General features: G+C 37.1%; 1 protein-coding gene across 1 annotated transcript in view; it reads left to right on the top strand.

Moving 5' to 3' along the window:
* yata (N-terminal kinase-like protein yata) overlaps positions 1-16,004 on the top strand; it is an 882,319-nt gene that overhangs the window by 504,156 nt on the left and 362,159 nt on the right. Inside the window, exon 12 of the mRNA XM_067140315.2 lies at positions 15,218-15,382. Within this exon, the coding sequence (XP_066996416.2) occupies positions 15,218-15,382 (165 nt within the window). The remainder of the gene's footprint in view (positions 1-15,217; positions 15,383-16,004) is intronic.

Here is a 16,004-nt window from a genome sequence, read left to right as displayed (position 1 = left end):
ACCATAAAACCGAAACCCTATTCTAATCAAGCTCTTCGGAGAACAAGAAATGAAATTTAACATAGAAGTTGACACAGCAAAAATGGAGGCATGTTCAAAAGAATCGAAAATGAATGTGATGTACAATACCACTATTCAAGAAAGAAAGTTACATTTATTTTTAATTACAAAATACTGAGCCTGAAAAGAGGATTGCTTCCAAAAACAACACATTGCAGACTAGCTTAACAATTAAGTCATACTGATGCTCAAATTTGGTGAATGCAGCTGTCTAGAGTAAACTCCCACACTCAAAACAAAATTTTACATTATCACGAAAAGTTACATTAAATGAGAAAGAGGCGAAACACAAGAAAGAATGTAAATGAAATCAAACGCACAAACTTAGCGCTTACCATGTGAGGCCGGCAACCCCCAGACGGGGCAGACCCTAAGCGTGTCTGCTCGCTAGGTTGATCAAATGTTAAAGACCCACAACATACACATCGCACACACGAAGCTGACGGAGGCTGGAAATGGACCGATAACGAAGTAACCAATAGGGACACAGAATTTCCCCGGATCTCCATATTCACCAATTAAAATAGTTGTTATTCCAACCAATTGTGACCAATAAGAATTCTACATTTTGATGATAAGGTTTTTACATGTTCTCGAACATTTCAATTGCAAAACAAAAGTTTCATCAATGGAAACTGCATGTTTAGTACAGGCTGCCTCAAAAAATGAAGGCCCTTTTCAATTTTTTAAATTCTAGTTACACACACATACACATTTTAAAAATGACAATACAATTTAGTTCAGTAATTCTTCTTTAGAGTTCATGTTCTTCATAGGCCTAAATTTTAAATCTTAATAATAGTAGTAATAATTTTGTCCATAATTGTCGACCGAATATAAAAACCGGGATAAGTGCCAAAATCTAAGCTCTGAGATAAACAGGCAAAACATTGTCATTTTCACAGTTTTTTAATTTTTCTTCAAAAAATTTAAAAAAGTCAGAAGCACTTACATTATAAACACTCATGAAAGCTTAATGTTACATAAGGAACATTATTCTTGTAATTACCTCTTTTGTCACATTTTATGATATGAGGTGTGTGCCAACCCCTGTTCCATTAAAACCGGGCTAAGTGCCGTTAAAGTATCACAATAATGAAAGGCAAAATTTACAAGAGCAGAATTAGCAAACAACAGGTATGGATAACATTTCAATAAAGAAAGGAGGAAATCTTGTTTAAATGAATTTTAAAACGAACAAAAATCTAAGTACTCAAGTCATAATAATAGTGGGTCATAAGTAAAAAGTAGTGTTCTTGAAAACTTTGTCGTAGAAAAAATTAATAATTTGTAAACAATGTAGTGTACAGTACTTTTCTTTGGGCTATAATAATTGTTATACAATATTAAAAGTTTTAATATGTAAATGGTGTTCTTCAAATCATGGCTACTGTGTTAGTTCAGTGTAAAAATGTTTGTTTTCTTCCTTCTTTACAGGCTTCAATCTTGATGGCTACTGTGTTAGTTCAGTGTAAAAATGTTTGTTTTCTTCCTTCTTTACAGGCCTCAATCTTGATGTCATGTTTTCTTATAGCTTCATTCGTTACCCCTTTTTAAACGCGTTTGTTTTTGCCCAGAGTTCAAAATCACTGAATATTTTTCAAAAATACGGTTCTTGGATTTTTCTTGGTGACTTTGACCCAAGCAACCTTAGAAATTTCTAAAGTTGTTGTATTAAGGCAAGTTTTAGCTGCTGCGCTGATGTCATAAAAATCTTCTTCATCCATCAATGTTGTTATAAATGTTCTTTTTTTTGTTGTTGTTGTGCAAGCTGTACAGAGAAGTCAGACAACATCCAAGGGAATCTCACATTTCTCAACTCTTTCTCTTTTTTCTACGAAACCAAAGTCGTGGTCGCAGCTTAAGCAGGAGTGGCCTAGGACAACATACTTACGTTGAACCTCATCAGCATAGTTGTTAGAAACAAAATATATCCAAAGAAACAATAGCATCTTATTCTTATTTTGGCCCCCGCAGTTGTTGCTCCATACGATCAGTTTTTTCTTATTTATTATGTTACTTTTAATGCCTCTGAATATGTAACTGGCAATTTCATTACCTTCCCACCCACTCAAACCCACATGCCAAACAAACATAAATCCCCGATGGTTATCAGCCATGTGCAAACCTACATTAAAACAAGACAATTGTTGTAAGTAATACATTTGGCAGTGGGTTAGTGTTTGTAAAGAAAACACTTGCTGCAAGTCGACTGAAATTGTACAGGGGAGCAGCTGATTCTTTGTGATTTAGTTTCATAATTTCTCTGGCTCGCTCTGCTTCTCTGTGGTGAATTTCCAGTGAAGTTCGGTGTAGTTCGTTGTTCCTCTGGTTATTTTATATTATTTGTGCAACAAATTGCAAGTATTACATGTGTCTTTTCTCAGTTTCTGAAATCTTAGGTTTGGAAAGTATTTTCTCACTGTTTCTAAGTAAAACCGGTACTGAACTGTAGTATCATGATGAAGTTCTCTAAAAGCTGTATGCAACTTCTTATAGTTCAAATCTTCACTTAAAAACAAATTTGAACTCCTGGCCTTGGTATAGAGGCTTTCCTCCTTCAATAAACTATCGATGTGATCAATCATTAGCTTTACATCTTGAGCAGTGTATTTCCTTTCTTTAGTTTTGTTACCCCTACATTCAATATAGGTAACGTCACCCCCGCTTTTCTGCTGCAACTAGGGTTTCGATTCTTCGCTTTGTGATACCGTGAACTTCAAGGAATGTTCTTTTACATACCTTTGCGTGTTTCCCTTTGCCATCAGGAGGTGAAAAGTAAACAGTTCCCTGCCGATGACTTTCTTCTGGAGCTGTGAACGAACCATGCCGCCTACGTTTAAAATCACTAACGCCTAAGAGTCCCATTAAATATGAATTTTGCTTTACGTGGTCTGCCAGGCTGTAAAAATTGGTTAAATTTATTGATCTTTTGTTCATGACCAATGTTCTTACATTCTTAACAGCATTGGCATACAACCTAAAAGTAAAAGTAAACCAACAAGGCATTAGAGGCATTACTATTATTGCCAAAAATAACATGTTTGCTAAATTACTCTGCACAGTACAACTAAATAACTAAAGCCTTAATACAAGCTTAGGCCTACTCTCACAATCTTGGAATAAAGATAGCATATAAGGTTAACATTAGCATTCTAGGCCTACCTCAATAGATGGGGCTTCTTTTACAGGAACAGTTTGTTTGTAATTTCCCTCATAACTTTTCCCCTCCGACCTCCGCTTCTTATATTGTGAAGCACTTCCTTCTCTACTTTTACGGCGTTTTTTAGGTGCATCCATTATTAAAACACTACAACACACTGAAAACACTGAAGTTGCGCCAGAAAGCAGCGCACAATAACCTGCAAGACATCCAAGTTACTACAAAACCAGTCACATGACGCTTGGCACATAGCCCGGATTTTGATACAAGGTAGGTGGCACTTAGACCCAGGCGAATTCTTGTGGCTAAAGTTTTAACTACTTGCTGACTGAATATCACATAGCCCGGTTTTTACTGCACAGGCATAGGCACATAGCCCACGGTTTTAGTAAAGTATATATTTTAAAAAATTATGAAAACTAAAATCAGTCAGTCCGGCCATTCTATCCGGTTGATTTCCTTCATTTTTTAAAAAGTGAAAGGTATTCATGCACAGATATGTTATCATGTACTATAAATCACTTAACTTCCGCCTTCCTCAGATTATTTGATTTTTTCAATTTTTTGTCTCTTTGAAGCAATCGTATCTTTCGTTCTAATTGAGGTAGAGAGTTTCGTTTTGGCCTAAGGACACTCAGTGGATCAAGCTCTTTCATTTCAGTTCTCAACTATTCAAATTGGTTCATTCTGAGAAAAGTTATGAGTGCACATTCAATTTGACGTCTCATTTCTTCAACATTTTTTCTCATTGAAGCAATCGTCCCTGTTCTGCCAAAATGGTGAATGTTACAATGCTCTTCCTATCCATTATTTCCCTTAAGACTGGTCACGCCTTCCAGCCACATTTGGATATGCATTTCATCAGAACATTTTTCGTTGAGTTCATTTTCCTATGCGGGTGTGTAAAGGAAAATGAACCTTAAATACATCACACTCTAGGAGTGGGTAAATGCCATGCAAACATACATTCCTTCAGTATGGTACAGTAAAGTTCATTTTCTTTTACATACGCACATAGGAAACTGAACTCAACGAAAATTGTTCTAATGACTGCATATCAATATATGGCTTGAAGGCGTGACCAGTCTTAAGGGAAATAATGCATAGGAAGAGCATTGTAACATTTGCTGTTTTAGCAGAACAGGGACGATATCTTTCGTTCTAATTGAGATACGCAGTTCGTTTTGGTCTAAAAATAGTCACTGGATCAGGCATTTTCTTTTGAGGTAATAACTACTTAAATTGGTAGATTCTGAGAAAGGTTATGAGTATATTTGTCTCCATGACGAGGATCTTTGAAGGAATTTTTAACAGTTCGGCGCGTAGTGTTTTTCCAAGGAATGTTTAATTCAGTTTCTTTGTGTGACAATGGCGTATGGCTTTTAGTGCCGGGAGTGTCCGAGGACATGTTCAGCTCGCCAGGTGCAGGTCTTTTGATTTGAGTCCCGTAGGCGACCTGCGCGTCGTGATGAGGATGAAATGATGATGAAGACGACACATACACCCAGTCCCCGTGTCAGCGAAATTAACCAATGGTGGTTAAAATTCCCAACCCTGCCGGGAATCAAACCCGGGATCCCTGTGACAAAAGACCAGCATGCTAACCATTCATGAGGATAGTACCGAACAACACCATACTTTGCATATTGCGGGCGGAGCCAGCAGGAAACTGCTAGTAAAATTTAATTTGATTGTTTTGGCATGTAGTCCGGTTTTTATATTCGATCGATAATTAACGTTCTTCTTCTCCAGTCCAAATTGATAATTTTAAATATCACACTCAGTCAATTTTTCAAGTCAAAACAAAATAAACAGATTCTACAATATCAAAATAAAGACGATGACTTTTGTCCTTTGGTAACATTGTAACATTCGTTTTCTTGAGACTTTCCGAAATTGCATAAAATAGTACACAACATCTTTCAAAATACAGCTTTCTTGTCACTATGATATCCTCCCCCTCTAAAAACTCGAGCATAGCTCAAGGCAAATAAATTTTAATATAATTCAAGTTACTGGGGTGGGGGGGTTGACCTGATATCACATCCGACATTCAACGATACAGTATCTTCGTTCTTGAGTAGAACGTCCATTACTGGTCGAAGAGTCCCAACTTGTAGTATCGCTGACCTCATGCAGCTGCTGACTATGGCCAATCGCCAACAACTCCATACACCATCAGTCCAACCATATGAGTTAGGAACTTCATGTCAGCTCACCCTTATAGCTAACTGACCAGTAAGCCCCAGTGAAGGGTGGCACAGTATAGCATAGCTGCCACCACTAGGAACATCAGGCCACTCCATTTCATGTCGGATGACAGTGACCCCACAGTTCAATGTGCTCTCTAAACAGGCATGGCAGGTTGCACCTCGAACGGACCCAGTTATAATAGCCACTGAAACACAAATATATCCACAGCAGAAAAGGAAAAATTTTGAGGGAAAGTCATCCTACAGTACATTAGAAGAACTAATAATAATAATGTTATTTGTTTTACGTCCCACTAACTACTTTTTAAGGTTTTCGGAGACGCCTTAGAAGAACTTGAAGAGACAAAGAAGTCGAGGGTGGGTTTTCTTTATTTTCTTCATTTAACTGAATATACTTTGAGGCACCAAACTGGTGGCTCAACCAATCCCATTGGGAGGTCCCCCTCCTGCTATGACCTTGGGATTCACCAGCCCCCAGCGCAAGCGCTATTTAAAATTTCAAGAGCAAGGAGGAAAGATTTAAAAAAAAAAAAAGAATTTATCGGAGTTTACTCTAGACCAACATATTTACAGAAGAAAACAAGATATTACACAACCCAAAACGTAATGAAAGTAATTTACCAGGAAAAATAAATTTTAAAAACATATGTCACTAAGGCTGCAGCCTGACACATTACAGTTCACCCAATCCCATTATACACAATTCAGAGTCAACCTTTTCAAGCACTACAGGTATGACAGGTCTGCACAAAAGCCACTAAGCCCCAGTGAAGAGTGGCGCAGTATAGCATAGCTGCCACCATTGGGAACATCAGACCACTCCATTTCATGTCAGATAACAGTGACCCCACAGTTCAGTGTGCTCTCTAAACAGGCATGGCAGGTTGCACCTCGAACGGACCCAGTTATAATAGCCACTGGAACACAAATATATCCACAGCAGAAAGGAGAAATTTTGAGGGAAAGCCATCATTCAGTTGTTACCCTCCATGTAATAAATTACCCAAACTAGATCTTCATTGACTGAAGTACCACCCACATACAACCTTACCATTAGGGCACATAGATATACTATCCATATCCTCACTGAAATCTAATTTTTACTTTAAATTAATTTACCATGTGCATTCTTAATTATCTAATATTAAAGAAAATAAATGGGAGGTGAGAGTTAGAATGTTGCAAGGGAATTCAAAACAGGGAGATAGTTACATTTATTATGTTACCTTGCAACATTGCTCACATTATCCTATGAAATAAGGTTAGTAGGTCACTTTCTCTTTTCCTTGCCATGTACACATTACTTTAAAATTTTAATACTGATAAAACTCACGTTACGTACCACATGTCACACCAGTGAAATTAAAACTCGATTAAGGCCAAGAATACAGATTTTAAAATCGCATAGACTTTACCTATAAAATATCCAAATGGAACAACGAAAACACTTTAAGAGTGTGCATAGAAAAATCCAGCTTACTGATATAAGAAATAAAAAGGCACAAGGAACACCTTCATACCAGGGACTATCAGATTACAGCATGAAACACCAAGATCACCAAGCTATCTGTCCTCCAACACACAATACAAGAACACACACGAAACACCAATGCAATGACCACTGAATCAGCAGTACCAACCAATGAAAAAGGCACAACACGACATCAATACTACCGATTTCATCACATGACAATACAAGAACACAATACACACAAACACACCAGTGCGATGGCACCTACATCAAGCAGTACCAGCAAAAGAAAAGGGCAATACATGACCCCAGTAATCTTGATTTCATCACACGACAATGAGATTATATTAAAACCCGTATCGTACTCCCAGGAGAGGAATTGTCTCTCAGCACCTAAAGTCCTAAGTCTCAGTACATATAAATGCCTTCCCAAGACACTGAAGACAAACACAAATGATATACAATATTTACAAGTATTTACAAATATGGATGGATAGATATGACAAGGCGCATTACAGAATTTTGAAAACTTTACTCAGTCCACAAGACCACATAATTGAGCAAACTGGGTAAATGAATTTAGAAGACATGACCCGAAACACAAGAAAATAAACCCCGAGAAAATTATATTAAAAAAGAATAATTAAAAGTAATTAATTAATGTTTACTAAATCGTAACACCTGCAAAACTTCTCTACAAATTTTAATGACAAATTTAGAATAACTGAACACAAATCTTGATGACCTATGAAGGAACAACAGATTTACTGGTAATTGAAATTAATAGCTCAGAATAGTGATACCAAAATAAACATTTGAAGAAAACCTTCCTATTACATACTTAAAAAAAAACAATGGACACTATTCTCCATCCAGGCACCTAATATTAGGCCAGAGATTCCAGAAGAATTTCATATCAGATGCACACCAGATTTCAAATGTGTCATGAGCACAACTGCAGATCCATAACCCATCAAATTTTGCCATTACAGCCTCAGCTTTACCTGGTCTATAAAATATGGTGAGCACATTTCACCCTATGAGACTATCCCAGTCCTCATAGAACCCTCCCTAGCAAGTATAGAAATACATGGGTAAATACAGATATGTGACAAGGAAACAGAAGGTAGCACAATGGAAATGCTCAACAGAAGAACTAGGAACATTTTCACGCAGATCCAGAAACCCCATATTCTGTTATCTGATTGAGGAATTTAATAAGTGGCCGGGAACCACCCGAAGTAGTCCCATACCTACTCGGAAACTAACCCAGGTACAGTAGAAGACTGAACACCACACAGCACATGACCAGAAATTTAGATGTACACTAAGCCCAAACACGATGTAACAGATAATCTTAAAATAAACACACACAAAGAATAATACTGAAGAAAGCACAGCAGGTGACAAGATATAAATTTTGAAAATAATTTGCTGAAACACCAAATTTATAAAACAGAAAACTCTCAAAAGATCGACAAAAAATTATGAACATTAACCTAAAAATTGTTGCTTAAACTTTACCAAAACAGATGTTTAACCAAAAAAAAAAAAAAAAAAAAAAAAAGAACTCCAATGAGACTCCATGTTAAAAATTATTAACCCGAACACCTTGACCAGTATAAAACTCAACACTGTAATTTACATAATCTGAAGAAGAACAAACAGAACGTGACACAAGATAACTCTAAGATGTAAGGTGTGCACAACTCGCAGTGGGTTAAGCACTCAGGCGTCTTCAGCACAGATTCTTACTTCAGCTGTTCGAGAGATAACGTCCAGTCACACGAAGAAGTACAACACTTGTCATAGATGAATGACATAGCCTAAAGCAACCGGTAATCACACAGATGTTACGATAGAGACACACGGATCGAGAAAACTTTAAATGATCAAACACACATTGAAACTTATTAGAGAAGACTTACAGAATTCGAACACGGCACACGCAATGTGATAATTTGACTTAAAGGAAACACGTGGTTAGCAGAAGGCTTGCTACAAGGAAAACTTAGTGAAAATTGACAATGAAACTGAAATAATTTATTATAGACAATGACTTATCATTTCGTCCAACAGTTTAGGCAATTACAGGTTACAAACAGCAAAACACAGATACCGCCTGACGGACAAAATGCCGAACACATTCAGATGCCTTCTCAGAGATAATTGGCAGCTCTCATGGGATGCAAATATGAAAAAGCAACACATATAAACAGGTATTAGAAATGCACAATCAGTACTTACAACCTATAAAAGAAACATGTCATCAATTAATTTACACTTCTCACCATTTACAGCAACAGCCACATGGTTATAATGACTTGAGACCAATAAATGTAGTGTGGACTAAAGTTATCTGAGTACGATTATCGTCAACCTCCCTTATTTCATAATCACGCTCTGCTACCAATGTGGTGGCGGGTGTTAATTCGAAAACATAAAACGATGGAAATGAGTTGGTAAACTTATAAATATATGAAAAACCAAACATACGCAATTCAAAACCATACGTGAGACAAAACTTAACTTACAGATAGTTCAAACGACAACTACGGAAAGGACATGGAAGTTTTTTTGTTGCTATTTTGCTTTATGTCACACCGACACAGATAGGTCTTATGGCGACAATGGGCAGGAAATGCCGAGGAATGGGAAGGAAGCAGCCGTGGCCTTAATCAAGGTACAGGCCCAGCATTTGCTTGGTGTGAAAATGGGAAACGACGGAAAACCAGGGCTGCCGACAGTGGGGTTCAGGACATGATGGAAGTGGCAGGAGCCCTATTGAGGTCCGTGGGAAAGTATATTGTTATGGGGAAGTAAAGTTTCTCGATAATCACCCTGAAATTAGTAATGATTAACAAAATGTTTATAAAATCAAAACAAAACAGACAAATGACCATAGTATATGACAATTCAGAACACTTAAATCAAAAGATATTCATTTAAACCATAAGACCAAAACCCTAATCTAATCAAGCTCTTCAGTCAACAAGAAATGAACTTTAACGTAGAAGTTGACACGGTGAATGGAGGCATGCTCGAAAGAATCAAAAATTAATGTGTTGTACAATACCGCTATTCAAGAAAGAAAGTTACATTTACTTTTAATTACAAAATACTGAGCCTGAAAAGATGATTGCCTCCTAAAACAACACGTTGCGGACTAGCTTAACAGCTAAGTCATACAGATGCTCAAATTTGGTGAATGCAGATGTCTAGAGTAAACTCCCACACGCAGAACAAAATTTTACATTACCATGAAAAGTTACATTAAATGAGAGAGGGCCGAAACACAATAAATAATGTAAATTAAATCAGACGCAAAAACTTAGCACTTACCGTGAGAGGCCAGCAACCCCGAGATAGGGCAGACACTGAGCGCGTCCGCTCGCTAGGTCGGTCAGATTTTAACCTCCAGGCGCGAAAAGTGCTCGCGTTGCAGCAATTGGACCGCATGAGAAAAGTTGGCATTTTTCTGTGTTAAAATATTTTATTATGGTGTAAATTGGATAAATGATAAAAGGCACATATGAGGCAGATATGAAAGTATGTTTAATTAAATACTGAACTAGAAATAGTAATATGAAAACAAAATAGTAGAACCAGAATAAGTAATTCAAACAATAAAATTATAAACCTGACTTGGCATCACAAGGAACCTGTTGAAATATAAATAATTTGCAACAAAGTAACATCAACACTGCAATGAAACGGCTCACTCCTGAATTAAAACAATGGAAAAGTACAATGTCATATAAGAAACGAGAAATAAGATTCTTCCTCGGTATTACTGTGGCAGGTCTCACAGGTAACTCGATATTGGCTGTGATTCTTGCACACATGTTTTAGGCATGTATCCCATGTGACATCGGTCTTATTGTTTCTTTGGCTTCCACATATGTAACAAAATGTTTTGGTATTCGGAGCTGGCATTTGAGGATTCAACTCTTTCTTGCATTTTGATAGAGAAAGGAAAATTTGCTTAGTGAGACTAGATATCTTTGTCCTATTCCTTAAGTTTTCCTCCATCAGGCTCGTAGCTAATTTGTAGAGGTATTCCATTCTCCGGCAAAACACCTTTGAGCAATTTGAAAGGAAAATTTTGTAGTAATTGATATCTACAATATAATGTTTACGGAAAACACTGCCATTGGCAATCTTTTTGTTTTTCTAGAGGTGTTATGTGTCGAACAAAGCAAGTCAACAGTGTCAACACTTCCCCTTGTTGAATTGTAGACAGTGATCTGCAAGAGTTTCTTTGTTTCATGGTCCAGCTTATTAGTATCATCCACTGAAGACAGTAGAAAACAGCCTTCTTTTTCTTTGTGAGGAAAGACACTAAACTGGAAGCCGCACATACTCGACTCAGCTTCACATGATTTGTCCTTAAGGAATTTGGTATCTCTTTTTTTAATTTTTCTTCAAGGTTCCCAAGGAAGTCAGCCCATTTTCCAACAGGTGTTCAGCCAAGGGATAGTTGCTGAAGTAGTTATCCGTGGTCACATTGCTGAAATCGGTCCAAAGATTCGTCATACTGCCAGTCCCATCTGAGCCCAAATATTCTAGGCTATTAGCATGGTTTCCTTTCTTGACAGAAATCAAAATCATGTAAAGAGGATCGTCCAATATTTCCGCATCCCTCTCTTCATCTGATGACAACTCTTGGAGAGTCCGAAAAATTGCATCAGGATTTGATAATAGTTCCCTGTAAAGATGGACCAATGCTATTTTTAAACCCTTCTCCCTCTATCACCTACCACCAATATACTTTATCTAAACAGCAAACTGATAAGAAAAAAAAAAAAAAAAAAAAAAAACCACTGAGGAAATAGAATTAGAAAGTAAAATATATATAATTACATTGTCACTTGCACTGCGGATTCTAGAACAATTGCGCTTGTGCAACGGCTTCTGGACCGCACTTAGTGTCCACTCGTGAGATCACTCATTTTCACACTGAACACTTAAAAGACAGAAATTAGCCAATTGTGCGATCAGATGGCGCAAATTATAGTTCAGAATTAGCAGTAGCTCTCACTGGTCTGCCTACTGCCATGAAGCTGTAGTATCAAAAATTTAAAATGTGCGGTCCAATTGTCGCATGCGTGAGCGCCTGGAGGTTAAAGACCCAGAGCACACACATCGCACACACGAAGCCGGCGGAGGCCAGAAATGGACCGATCACAAAGTAACCAATAGGGACACAGAATTTCCCTGGGTCTCGATATTCACCAATTAAAATGGTTGTTATTGCAACCAATTGAAGTAGTTGTTATTGTGACCAATAAGCTACTTGCTAATTGTTTTACGTCTCACTGACACAGATAGGTTTTATGGCGACGATCGGCTAGGAGAGGGCTAGGATTGGGAAGGAAGTGGCCGTGGCCTTAATTAAGGTATAGCCCCAGCATTTGCCTGGTGTGAAAATGGGAAACCACAGAAAACCATCTTCAGGGCTACCAACAGTGGGGTTCGAACCCACTATTTCCCAGATGCAAGCTCACAGCTATGCACTTCTAACCGCACGGCCAGCTCACCCGGTGTGACAAATAAGAATTCTACATTTTTGATTATAAGGTTTTTACAAGTTCTACAGCATTTCAGTTGCGGCACAAAAGTTTCATCGGCGGAAACTGCACGTGCAGTACAGGCTGCCTCAAAAACAAAGACCCTTCTGAAGTTTTCAAATTCTAGTTACACACACTTACACTTTTTTAAATGGCATTACAATTTATTTCAGTAATTTTTCTTTAGAGTTCATGTTCTTCATATGCCTATATTTTAAATCTTTGTAATAGTAGTAATATTTTTGTCCAATCATAATTAACCTTATTCTTCTCCAGTCCAAATTGATAATTTTAAATATCAACTCAGTCAATTGTTCAAGTCAGAACAAAATAAACAGATTCTACTCTATCAAAATAAAGACAATGACTTTTGTCCTTCGGTAACATTGTAACATTATTTTCCTTGAGGCCTTCCGAAATTGCATAAAATGGTACACAACATCTTTCAAAATACAACTTTCTTGTCACCATGACATGTTTCTCCCTCTCTATTAACATGGGATTTATTATTGTTCACATTGATACTTTTGCGGCCCGTACTTGTAGACATGATATGGGCTTTTGTGGTTATGCTGTGTCAAGAAAACACAGTGAAACTCTTTATGTTTCGCAGTGAACTTTCTCTGCATCTACAGAAAAAAAACCTTGATTGTTCATGAGGAAGTCTTCTACAGTAGTAAAGGTTTGAATTTAAGAATGATTTACCGTTGGACCTGTAGTGATACACTCGTTCGTCACCAGGTGGCTCGCTGTATGCTGGCTCAGTGCTCCAAGCGGGAGCTGACGACAACACTAAGCTCAAATTAAGATGTTCTGTCACTCCGTGTGTGCGCGAGAAGTATCAGAGAGGACATCAAACGAATCAGGAACAAATGTGAAAGAAGAAATAAATAGAAACTAACAAAATGAAATAAACTGCAACAAAATACACCAGGATAGAATAGAACAGAGCTGGAGAATGGAAGGAAAGTATGTGGAGATAATGATGTGAGATGATGGTGGGGGAATCATAACCTGTGTACACACATTATGGAAGTATGACATGACATAGGTTGAGGTTGGTGATGACGGACATACGAAGTTGGAAAACACTGAAACAAAATAGTACAGAAAGGACAGGGAAGAGAACTACCTACGTAACGGCTGGCAACCACAAATTACTTAACTGATAGCCAGAGCCCCTATTGAAATTGTTCGGATTTTTACGTATTTCCACAGCTTCCTGTTCAATACCAGACCTGTAGTGTTTAGTGTCAGTAAGAGCTCAAACATTTTGGAGCACAACATCATGACCCGACGATAGGCCAAGCTCAGCTATTGCTTACTTGTCTGGCTGGTTGAGACGGATATTTTATTTTGTGTTACTTGATATGAGTCCTAATGGACTGGCATGTTTGGCCAGTATATACCTTGCCACAAGTACAGGGAATTTTATCCATCCCAGGGTGTAATAGTCCTTGCTTTTACCAAAACTGAGCAATTGTGGTGACGGTGCCAAACACGGATTTATGTTGTGCTTGCGGAGGACCTTGACAATTGCAAGTGACTAATTTTCAAATTTAGTTCTTAAAATTAAATTTCAAGTCTTTCTAATATGTTGGACATGCTACTTGTTTTAAGTATTTTAGAACAACTCATTCTACCACAATTTTAATGTGTCTCTCCTACTAAACCCAAGTTATTAAGACATGTCACCGAAGATTCTGATTTTTTGATACTCTAGTAAATTAAGTTTGAATTTATGAAATAATAGTTTAATAGTTCTTGAGTCATTGTTTAAAACATAACCATTCTTCGAGATTCAGATTTGGTTGAAACTGTAACAAGTTCACTTATCAAAATTGACGAGATCTTTGAATCTTTATAGACTTTAAAGGATATAAAACTTTTTAACCAAATCTCAATAAAAAGAAACTGTCAAATTTAGTTCTTAAGATTGAATTTCACCTATTCCAAAGTTGTAAAACATGCTACTTGTTTTAAGTATTTTAGAATAACTCATTCTACCACAATTTTATTGTATATCTCCTACTAAGCCCATGTTATTAAGGCATAATCAAGGTTTATGTATTTTATGATATTCTAAGAGAGATTTAAGTTTGTGAAAAATTGTTTCAATATGCCTGGAGTCATTGTTTACAAACATAACCATTCTTCGAGATACAGATCTGGCTGATGATGCTCTGTAAAGGAGCGAAACATGTCCCACAAATAACCTGTCAATTAATGAAGATATTTTAGATGTGACAACATTATAATGTATTGAACAGGTTAATTAGAATAAACATTTTATTATTACAAAGGACCTTGACAATTCGGTGTGTGGGACACACAGCTGTCAGCTTGCATTCGGGAGATACTGGGTTCGAACCCCACTGTCAGCAGCCCTGAAGATGGTTATTCGTGTTTTCCCCTTTTTCATACTAGGCAAATGCTGGGGATGTACCTGCTGCTTCCTTCCCACTTCCAGCCCTTTCTTATCCCATCATTACCATAAGACCTATCTGTGTTGGTGTGACGTAACACCTCCACCCCAGTACAGTCTATATCCTTTCTTCATTTTTTATTATTCTTTTCTGTATATTCCACATTGTTCAAAATATGAAGAATTATGTGAGGAACTGACTTTGGTATCTACTTACATTATAATCAAATTGTTTTGTTGTTGTTGTTTTGTTTTCTTATCTGTTATTGTGGTATTTATTAAAATATTTGTACACATCTTAAATTGTTCTTCCAGAGGCTGATGTTCATACTGCTACTCCTAGTTTGTCTAATGCTGCAGCTACGTGGGCTGGTTGGGCAGTGACTGCTGTCACTGCCAAGTTTTATCGTAGTCAGTCAGACACTGTAAAGTCCATTACTCCTCTTGCCAGTAAAACGCTCAGCAAGCCTGGATCTTTAGGTGAGTTAATTAAACAAAATATATTCTGTCACTATTGTTTGGCATTTGGTTGAGAGGGCACAAGTTAAAAAACCAAGATTGAATGGATACTTATTTGACATGGCTTTGTCGTCACCACAAAGATGCACACACGTGATGCTGTGAATTATATACACTATTTTTATTTACAAATTTTATACACATGTCAATAAACCAACATTTTGAAACACTTGACTGTTACAAAGCAGAAAGAGACTGCAACACTTGCATGTCAACCAACGCAACAAATTCACATACTCGATTAACGACTTGCACTCATCACTCTCACTAAAACAACTTCACTCAACCCTCAACTCTGCATTTTTATATACATTGCCTGGCTGAGCTTCTAGAAGTATATAGCACAACATGTTTTCTTGTCATTTTGAGAGTCTCCGATAGCCTATTTATAGTGAATGGATCTTTCTGTAACCCTCTAGAGCCAAAGATACGTTATTCTGGACTATTACCATCTGTTTAACGTTAAGAATTTCATATTTAGGTTCCATATTGAAACAAGATTTACATCAAAGAAAGGACAATAAGTTCCACCTTTTCAATACTATATATTGTGTGAAAGTTTTACATTACAGTTAAAACGTCA

The sequence above is a fragment of the Anabrus simplex genome, chromosome 2, assembly GCF_040414725.1.
Source record: "Anabrus simplex isolate iqAnaSimp1 chromosome 2, ASM4041472v1, whole genome shotgun sequence".
NCBI lineage: Eukaryota > Metazoa > Arthropoda > Insecta > Orthoptera > Tettigoniidae > Anabrus > Anabrus simplex.
Note: the sequence above shows the minus strand (reverse complement) of the source record. Positions and strands in the feature narration are given on the sequence as shown.